Source organism: Asterias rubens, chromosome 1 (assembly GCF_902459465.1).
Source record: "Asterias rubens chromosome 1, eAstRub1.3, whole genome shotgun sequence".
NCBI classification, from domain to species: Eukaryota; Metazoa; Echinodermata; class Asteroidea; order Forcipulatida; family Asteriidae; genus Asterias; species Asterias rubens.
The window spans coordinates 28,710,597-28,721,393 of NC_047062.1; the positions used below are offsets into that span (position 1 = coordinate 28,710,597).

A 10,797-nucleotide genomic window follows, 5' to 3' on the forward strand; every position below is an offset into this window, starting at 1 on the left:
AAGTTTATGTTTAATCAATGTAAATAATTGCCTCTTAAGCCTGTTCATACTTGAAGTGAATGTTGATGTCACATGCCAGTTTTCGAGGAGCGAATGTTTTGCAGGAGTTGAGCGCATGTCAACTGATGCGAATTATTTGTTGCAAATTTGTGACATCAAAATTTGTATCGCATTTGCATTCGCAGGAAGTATGAACCAGGCTTTAGTACCACCTATATACATTTTCATTATAATTTTCATGTATAACAAATAGTAATGCGACACTCAGGTTAACATGAATGATGTCAACCATGTAATGTTTTTACCAGTTGGGGTCTCCCCCATGCAGCTTCATGTTCTACAATAATTGGAAAGACCATTTTAAAGGGTCTGCAGACGTTGGTAATTGTACCAGTGAGTTGCAGAAAATCTACCATTCCACAACTGCTCAATTAGTAGTTTTTATGGAGGGTTTTGTTATTTTTTTACTTTATACTTTATTGCCCTTTTATATGTTATTTGAGGCGCTGTGGTTTTTTAGAAATGAGTAAAACAGTTTCACCAAAATAATTTTTGTCGCAGTGAGATGGAAATTATTTTAGCATGTACAACGGATTTACGCGAGTCTCCTTAAATTGTTGCTCTGTGACTTTCCCATTTTTTTCTCAAAAACTTAATGGTTACAATACATCTCCATTCACAATAAATAGGGATTTATGTCATGGCCAAAAACTTGATCTACAAAAAGTAGCCAAACCCTCTAAGGCGAGTATGCCTAGCTACATCCACCTTTCCTTGTACATCTTAAGAATACCTAATGATGGGAAGAAACAGTATGTCCCCTTTGGACATGATCACTTAAGGGCAAGTCATCCCGCTGAGAAGTGCAAGAAATCCTTACAAGGTCTGTCTTCACCTTGGGTCTCTCCCACTGCTGGAAGTAGAGAGGCCACAGGGAAAATAAGCAATGTTGATCAGATCTTGCCCTGCGCATATTTGATTGGACAGTGTATACAATTTCCTTTAGCAATTGTTTTCTACAAAACCAAGCTGGCAGGTTTTTCAAACAGGCATGTGAGATCTACTCTTTTAAGTTGATTTCCTCTTTTGGGGTTAAGATTTTCCTCTTTTTTCCTTCACTTTCTGTGTATTAAAGTATAGGAGTATTATCTTTTCCTCTTGTTTTTCTTGCCAGGTTTTCTCTTTTCCTCTTCTTTTCATGGATAGTTACTCACATGTCTGTTCCCACTATAAAAAAAAACCCAGATAACCTTATTGCCCCTAATCAGAAATAAAATGGGGTTTAAACAAAAGTTAAAGATGCCCCATAGCTACTTAAATGCCCCTAAGTATCCATTGAGAACATTGGGCAAATGTTAAAGGGGCATGTTGCCTTCTGATTGGGCGCTTTGGGCTATAAAACGTATAAGTTATGAAATGAATATGGTTGGATATCTCACGATAGTGATTTTTTTGTGCAATTTCATGACAGAACACATTACGTTATTTTGTAGAATCGAGTTTGACTCCACAAAATGGTGGACCATCTGTTACTTGCTCTATGCCATGGTTCTGCTGGTTGTACTTCCAGCGGCAAATTTAAGTTTTTCTAACCAATTTACAAAACACTGTAGGTGTTTTCCTTCATGAATTACTCTTGAATTATAAATGATAAGGAACACCATGGAGGTTGGGAACACCAAGTAATTCCAAACTGGAAATTTTACAGATTTGAAAGCAATGTGCCCCTTTAAAACAGACAATGTATTTTTATTTCGCAACTATAAATACAAGTTATTTATAAGTCTGGTAACCATTTTATTGGTGTATATGGCCCTTGGTGTCAAGCAGACTATTAAGACCTCTGCTGGTTTGGGGAATGACAGAAGTATCTTGTTCAACATGTACGGTGTTCTGTATTTGACCTTCATACATGTACATGTAGCTAGCTTAAAGAACCGCTTGAACTAAAATGTAAAGTCGTGACATTTGTTGAATTTCATTTAAAATGTTGTCAATCAATAAGGAAATCGAGTCATATGAGTATAAATAGATTTTAAATGTGTACAAAAACAACCATTTCGAATACCCCTATCCAGCGCTTTTCTGAAAGATCGCGAAAAGCTCCGTTACGTAATCACTCATGTTATGTCATAGTTTGGAGCTCCAATTTGTACAGCCGCTTTGTTGCAGTGTGGAGGTATAACACTCCCAGACATGACGTCAAAGCATTGTCATTTTGATGCGCGCCGTCAACGGCGGAAGTGTTTTTAGTTTTTTCTAAACCTTGAGGTTGGGGCTTGACTTTTTAATCGATAATTATGAAAAAAATTGTTTGTTATGTTCATTTTCGTGGAGCAGGGCCCATTATTATTCTCAACGCTGTGATTCAGTATTTCGTTTACTGCAGGATTTGCACCTTAAAGGCAGTGGACACTATTGGTAATTGTCAAAGACTAGCCTTCACAGTTGGTGTATCTCAACATATGCAAACCTGTGAAAATCTCAATCGGTCATTCAACTTGCGAGATAATAATGAAAGAAAAAAACACCCTTGGTACACGAAGTTGTGTGCGTTTCAATGGTTGATTTCGAGACCTCAAGTTCTAAATATGAGGTATCAAATTCGTGGAAATTACTTCTTTCTCGAAAACTATGGCACTTCAGAGGGAGCCGTTTCTCACAATGTTTTATACCATCAACCTCTCCCCATTACTCGTCACCAAGAAAGGTTTTATGCTAATAATTATTTTGAGTAATTACCAATAGTGTCCACTGCCTTTAAGGACCAATTTGTTTCTTTGGAAGGTGTTGAATGTCATTCACATAATGGTTTAGATAACATTTTCAGGATGACATGTAAGCTCAAAAGACAATTTGTTGGCTTGAATCTCCCCGATGTGCCTACCCTTTAAGGGTGCAAAATGTTAACAGTGCATTAGTTTGAATCTCTAGTTGTTGAGTCACCAGAATGTAGAGGACCTGTGTCGTAACCATAATTAGCTTCTCTGCACCCAGGTGTGTACATACAGAAATGTGTTTGATAAAACCTTCACCTGTTAAAAAAGGAAATGGTTCAGTTCACAGGAGTGTAGTTGAAATGGGTTCAGGAATTAATTAAAAACGCCACTTGCCAGTTGGGGAAAGTAATAACACATTACAAGCAAATCGTGTTTCCTGCAGCAATTAGGCAGTCTACAAACCCAGTTATTATTAGTGTTAATAATACCGAGCATTGCAAATAATATTTGTATTGGTGTGGCGCAGTCTCACTTCCAGCTGTACTGTTGATATTAGATATATTAATTATTTGAGTTGCCCGTGGGTTCAAGATTTCTTTTCCTGGAGACTTTGTTTAATTTTCCGTGACAGCAGTTCGAGGCATTAGACACGTCAGCCCTGGTTAAGCCTGAATTCATTCTTAGTACCTAGTCATGCAATGGCTTTTTTTTTTTCTCGTTTTCATTTCCAATAAATAATGTAAGTGTCTGGGGCTGTGGAAGTTGGATATTAATGTTATGAATATGTTCAAAGGGGGAAAAAGCAAAGGGGGAAAAAGATATTAAAGGCAGTGGACACTATTGGTAATTACTCAAAATAATTATTGGCATAAAACCTTTCTTGGTGACGAGTAATTGGAAGAGGTTGATGATATAAAACATTGTGAGAAACGGCTCCCTCTGAAGTGCCATAGTTTTCGAGAAAGAAGTAATTTCCCACGAATTTGATTTCGAGACCTCAAGTTTAGAACTTGAGGTCTCGAAATCAACCATCTAAACGCACACAACTTCGTGTGACAAGGGTTATTTTTCTTTCATTATTATCTCGCAACTTCGATGACCGATTGAGCTCAAATTTTCACATGTTTGTTATTTTATGCATATGTTGAGATACACCTACTGTGAAGGCTAGTCTTTGACAATTACCAATAGTGTCCACTGCCTTTAAGTCACATCTATAAATGAATGGATGCTGGACAAAAAATTGTTTTAAAAATTGTTTAAGTATCTGGGTCGGGAAATGGGTCTTATAATTGTATTGATTCTTTCACATAAAGGAAAATACATATCTAAGGTCACTATCTTTTGAAAGAATTGAAGATTGATTGTGTCGATAACCAATCTTTGTAAATTGTGGAGCTTTGTTAAGTGTATTTTAGTGAGGGCTTAGATGGAGGTAGGCAGATGAGAGTAGAGATTGGAACAAGAAGTCTAGGCTGAGGGCTGCAGGCCTGCAGTTTCACTCTTATTATAGTAGCATCTCTGTTGGTGTTTAAAACAAGGCTGTTTATTGTCAGAAATGTCGTAACATTTTCCTCAGAACTAAATGGTAGACCAAGTGCCATAAACCTGCCAAGCACACAAAAACTGCTCAGTGCAGGAAAATCTTGCTAAGCAGAAACTGTTGATTAAGTTTGGTTTTACCCATTTACACCGATGTGTGTTAGCACTTTATGCTCAGTACTTTCCCAAGCTCTGTGAAATAAATCACAGGCATTTTACTCGGGTGGGATTCGAACCCACGACCCTTGCAATTCTAGAGCAGTGTCTTACCAACTAGACCACCGAGATTGCCCGGTAGCTAGAGGCAGTTTGAATCCTATATTTAGCAGTGGGTCCCTCAATGATTTTATAAATTTCCTTTTAATTTCCATCTAACAGAAACTGTTTATTGTGACTGGATCCCTGTACGTTGTCATAGTACACAGATAAGCCCTGGATACAGCCTGAACATACAGAATCGAAAATGATTGTTGATTGATTTCATAATCAAAATGAGTACAGTTGGTTCTCAGAAACAGTTCAAAAGAGAATGATTCATCGGTTGATTTGCCCAGAATTTAACTCCTTAAAGGAACACGTTGCCTTGGATCGGACGAGTTGGTCTTTGAAAAGCGTTTGAAACCGCTTGTTATGAAATGCATATGGTTAGAAAGAGGTTTTAAAAGTAGAATACAATGATCCACACAAATATGCCTCGAAGTTGCGTGGTTTTCCTTTTACCTCGCCGACAAAATCGGTCGGCCATTTATGAGAGTCAAATTTTTGACTCCCATAAATGGCCGACCGTGTTAGTTCGCAAAGTAAAACGAAAACCAGGCAATTTCGAGGCAAATTTGTGTAGATCATTGTATTCTACTTTTACAACATCTTTCTAACCATATGCATTTTATAAAAAACGGTTACAAACGCTTTTCAAAGACCAACTCGACCGATCCAAGGCAACGTGTTCCATTAACTCGGTATGGATTTACCTACAAAATGTACACATAGAATGAAAACACAAAGCTGTCACAGTATAGAGCAAGTACAACATTGCCAGTGCAGCTCTACAACCATTGACAACATTCAAGATTCGGTCATTGATTGGTGTTCAAAATAATTATGACTATAAAACCGTCCTTTGCTGAGAAGCACATTTGTTGATAGTATAGACTATTTTGAGAAAGAATTCCCTTTTGAAGTTACAGTTTGGATAATTGTTCAACAAAAATACCATTTGAATCAATTGAATCGTTTAGCAGGCGGTGTTCTGATGGTTGGTGTCTATTCCAATAAGCTACAGCCAGAGATGCGGTTGGTACCCACTGCTACCTTGCAGGATGGATGCTGTTCTTGTGAAAATAATGTATTGACAGTTTTGTTGTTGTTTTCTCAGCAAGTAATAATAACTTTCACATGTGACCAATTGTACCTGTCTTTTTATTTATTTTGCCTACAAATCATCATTAAAGGCACTGTACACGTTTGGTAATTGTCAAAGACCAGTGTTCTCACTTGGTGTATCCCATCATAAGCATAAAATAACAAGCCTGTGAAGATTTGGGCTCAATCGGTCATCGAAGTTGTGAGAAAATGATGAAAGAAAAAACACCCTTGTTGGACGAATTTGTGTTCTTTCAGATAGGAATAAAAGACTTCTAGCTAGAAGTCTTTTAATATTCTAGTGAGAAATTACCTCTTTCTCAAAAACTACGTTACTTCAGAGGGAGTCGTTTCCCACAATGTTTTATACTATCAACAACTCTCCAATGCTTGTTACCAAGTCAGTTTTTAAGTTAATATTTGTTTTGAGTAACTACCAAACGTGTACCTTCCCTTTACGAATAGAATCTATGAATCTACCTTTAATGCAGACCGTGCCCTTTTATTCTAATATTTGTTTAAAATGTGATAGTGACAATTGTTTTTTGAAACTTTTTCATTTAGGTTAATGCTATTGCTTTATGGAAAAACAAGTCAAAGTCATACCGCTATCTACACGTGTACCACAGCCACGTCATCTGCCTGAGTACTGATAATAAAAAACGTGGTTGATAATCGCAGTCTAGTGTGAACAGTCAAGCACCCAGGTGATGACTCACATCTCCAAACGGCATCTACTTGATCCAAACTAATAATATCCCTATTGTCAGTCGCTAAGGAATGCCTGAAAGTGTTCATACATGCTCTCTGATTTTGTTGAAGCCTTTTTTAAACAAACGCTGGTTGTGAAAGTTCTCTGTAGCTTGGGGTCGGGGGTTAACTGCAGGGGTGCTCAGAGTGTGGGAGTCCCCTGGAATTGTTTAAAGGGCTTTCTCTTTTTTTCAGTTGACTGAGGTATAATTTCTGTGAATGCTATTTTTCTTTGGGCATACCACTGATGGTGATTTATTACCAAAAGTATACCCTGCCTTAAAGGCACTGGACACTATTGGTAGTTGTTGAAGACCTTCTCACTTGGTGTATGTATACTCAACATATGTGCATAAAATAACAAACCTGTGAAAATTTGAACTCAAGTGGTCGTCAAAGTTGCGAGATAATAATGGAAGAAAAAAACACCCTTGTCACACAAAATGTGTGCTTTCAGAGACCTCAAAATCTAATTCTGAGGTCTCAAAATCAAATTTGTGGACAAAAAATTACTTCTTTCCCGAAAACTATTACTTCAGAGGGAGCTGTTTCTCACAGTCAAATTTGTGGACAAAAAATTACTTCTTTCTTGAAAACTATTACTTTAGAGGGAGCTGTTTCTCACAATGTTTTACACTATCAACAGCTCTCCATTGCTTGTTACCAAGTAAGTTTTTATGCTAACAATTATTTTGAGTAATTACCATTAGTGTCCAGTGCCTTTAAAACCAACACAATGAAAATTAGTGATTGATTATGGATAGAATAAATTTGTTAAGCAAACATCTGATGGATTGTCATGTTTGTACTTAAGTCTGGTCTTTTCATACAGGTGGTGAATGGACATGTCATGAATAGGAAGTATAAGCAAGATAACGTGGGTTTAACTAATAATCATATTGCCCTGTCACCAGATTTAAATCCATTCTCAAAACCATTATTCTACAGGGTGGTTGAGGAAGGACCAAAATTAATTGTACGTACCTCATAATTTTGTTTTAATACAGCAATTTTTTTGATATTTGAATATGAAAAGGTGAAGAAATTAATTGTTGACATTTATACATGTTCAAAGGTCCCGGAGGTTTTTTTTTTAAGAGTAAATTCATTCTCCTTTAGTTTGCAATAAAAACACCTGCCAACTTTAACCTGTGGAAGTTAAATTAAATGTTGGTGTTGATTGGTTTTTATTTATTTATTTATTTATTCTCTTACAATGAAACCTGGTGTATGTTGACCAAGAATACATGATCACATGCTTATTTTGATGTGGCAATCGGAAAAGCATTGCCATTTTGTGGTCTTATAACTTTCTCAACTCCGATATTATTTCAGATGGAGGTATATTTCTGGAAGATTGGTACTTGAATGAACTTTCATATTGAAAAGTGTGACTTTTTCTTTATTTAAATTGTAAATAACCCAGCCTTGAACTTTGCTCTAGAAGGGGGCACAGCAATTTTCCTCTGATAAGGGCGCTTCTATAAGGACAATTGTTAATGTTTATTGAAACTTTGCAGAGGGCACCACAGCAATTGTTGTGGGTACTGTGTGTAATTTTGAGGCCTGAACTGTAATTTGTCTTTAATGCTCCTTCCTTCGGAGGGGCGTCAAAATTTCTCGTAGATATTGCATTTGAATATGTACCCCCAGGCCGTTCTCACACAGACAGGCACTGAGCGTTGTGAAACAGTGCACTACTAAAGTGTATACACACAGATATTTATGAATACTCATTTGCATAAAGCTAATCAATGATTCATCTCGCATACATAATGAGGGATGATGCCATAGAGGGATCCACTCCAGGGTGACTGTAAAACAAAATGCCAGAATGCCGTTTAGACATTAGGTCTCCAGAATCGAGAGGCAGGTCATTTCTGCGAGAACTCGGTCCACGTTCAAGCGATGTTGACCAGGCCTTGTTTTAAAATGAGCATCAAGGTTATTGGAAGATCAGTTGGTTTTAAAGGGGCACTGTGGTCATTGCATAGTCTGCTTGCGGCTGGACATGGAAACATGGACCCAAGCCCAGTGAATAATATTAATAATAATAATAATATATTTGATTTACATAGCGCCTAATATAAAGTTATCTCTAGGCGCTTAACAAATAACTCAAATAAATAACCTGTTAAATTAGGTACAATTGACTGAATGATTAACACACAAGCAAGGTTATATTAATGCTGTAGAAAAGAGGTGGGTTTTCAAGGTGATAGAATTAATGTGATGGGGGAGATTGTTCCAGAGAGTGGAACGCTGAATTACCTGTTTCCGTAGTGCTGTGTGTTGAACCTTATAATCTAAAGGAGATGTTGGTGTTGTGATCGAAGAGTTGAAACGAGCCCACATGTTAACCGTCACATCACAAACAAAAGCTTTAAAGGGTGACGGCATTATGATCTCAAGCGCATGTGCAGTAATTGGATGAGAGTTCAGAATTTAATGCCTAGCCACAGACTCACAACAGTGTCCCTTTAAGCACAGTGCCCCCCCCCCCCACCCCAACACTTGACAACAGTGCCCGTTTAAGCTGGTGTACAAATTATCCAATCAGTACGGAAATGGGTCCGAGATGATTACAGTACTAATCACCCTAGGAATCAATCCTGCTTGATGGGGCTTCGTCTTAGAGAGAAAGACTAAATCTTTTCAATACAGAGATTGACACACCCGGGTACCTGTTTTTCTCAAAAGAATCAGCATCTGGGCCTAATTTCAAAATTCAAATGTTTTTTTCCCAGAACATGGGAAAGTACTGAGAAGAGTAAACAGTGCTAACACACGTCTGTGCATTTTGGTAAAACCAAAATGAATCTCCTTTATCCCTGATGCAAATTTCCAACTACTAAATAGAAAATACTGCTTAAACAGCTTCTGTTTAGCAAAAATTAGCAGGATACCAGCCACAGATAGTCAGGTGAGATAGTATTTTTGATGGTAACCTTATTCTGGCAAGCACAATTATAATTATGTTGTGCTTCATGCTGAAGCAGCTCTATGAAATTGGGCCCTTGAAGGAAATTTTCAAGGCACATTTTTAAGATACTGTATTTCAGCAAAAAATTAGTATGGCCTGACATTTCTCAAAAAAAAAAAAAAACACCTGTATTTCAGTTCAATTTTCTGAGTTGAACGAAAAAGCCAATTCTTTGCATTTTCTTCAAGGGGTTGTCAACTAAAAATCTTGAACAGCGTTTTCTATCTCACTTGATTCTCACCTTCAGCTGAACCCAAGCTCTGATCCCGAGATGATTTAAAAATGTCAACAACAAAAATCCCCAAAGAGTAGGAATTTTGTTTTTATTCATGACCACTCTGTTTCATTTCAAAATATGTACATACTGAAATGATCAGTCAACTACACACAGGACTTTAAAGGGACATTTGGTAATCACTCTAGAAATAAATGGCAAACAAAAATTTTTTTTATAAGCATACAGCAGCACATTTTGAGAAACATTTTCACTTCAAAGTAATGTTTTAAGGTTAAAAGATATCCGTTTTTATGCCCTTAAATTTGAATCTGAGAAGTGTACCACAGATTTTGTTTCTCAGTTTGTGTATTCCTATTGGGGATTATTCAGTGATATCTCAAAAAAGCAACCATGAAATTAAATGTTCACATGTTCGTTTTATTGTTTACATATATACACTTACATAGGATAGAAACATAAACAAAAACCAAAGATAATACTTTGCCTTTAAGATACACAGTGTGTATAATTAAAGACACTGGACACTATTGGTAATTGTCAAAGACCAGTCCTCTCACTTGGTGTATCTCAACATATGCATAAAACAACAAACCTGTGAAAATTTGTGCTCAATTGGTTGTCGAAGTTGCAAGATAATAATGAAAGAAAAAACACCCTTGTCACACGAAGTTGTGTGCTTTTAGATGGTTGATTTTGAGACCTCAAATTCTAAGTCTGAGGTCTCAAAATCATATTCGTGGAAAATTAGTTCTTTCTCAAAAAACTATGTCACTTCAGAGGGAGCCATTTCTCATAATGTTTTATACTATCAACCTCTCCCCATTACTCGTCACCAAGTAAGGTTTTATGCTAATAATTATTTTGAGTAATTACCAATAGTGTCCACTGCCTTAAAGCCATTGGACCCTTTCGGTACAGAAAAAAAAATAAAATTCACAGATTTACAAATAACTTACAGGGTTTACAGAAGGTAGCGGTGAAGACTTCTCTTGAAATATTAGATTAGTCCATGAAATGCTTTACTTTTTGAGAAAACAGTCAAACAATATCAATTCTCGATAGCGAGAATTACGGATTTATTTTAAGCACATGTCATGACACGGCGAAACGTGCGGATACAAGGATGGGTTTTCCCGTTATTTTCTCCCGACTCCGATGACCGATTGAGCCTAAATTTCCACAGGTTTGTTATTTTATATAGA

At 36.9% G+C, this 10,797-nt stretch overlaps 1 protein-coding gene across 1 annotated transcript in view; it reads left to right on the forward strand.

Annotated features, from left to right (window-relative positions):
- LOC117297966 (vam6/Vps39-like protein) overlaps positions 1-4,878 on the forward strand; it is a 41,475-nt gene extending 36,597 nt beyond the window's left edge. The window contains exon 20 of the mRNA XM_033781203.1: positions 4,641-4,878. Coding sequence (XP_033637094.1) covers positions 4,641-4,691 — 51 coding nt within the window. The 3' untranslated portion in view covers positions 4,692-4,878. The remainder of the gene's footprint in view (positions 1-4,640) is intronic.
- The last annotated feature ends 5,919 nt before the right edge of the window (positions 4,879-10,797 follow it).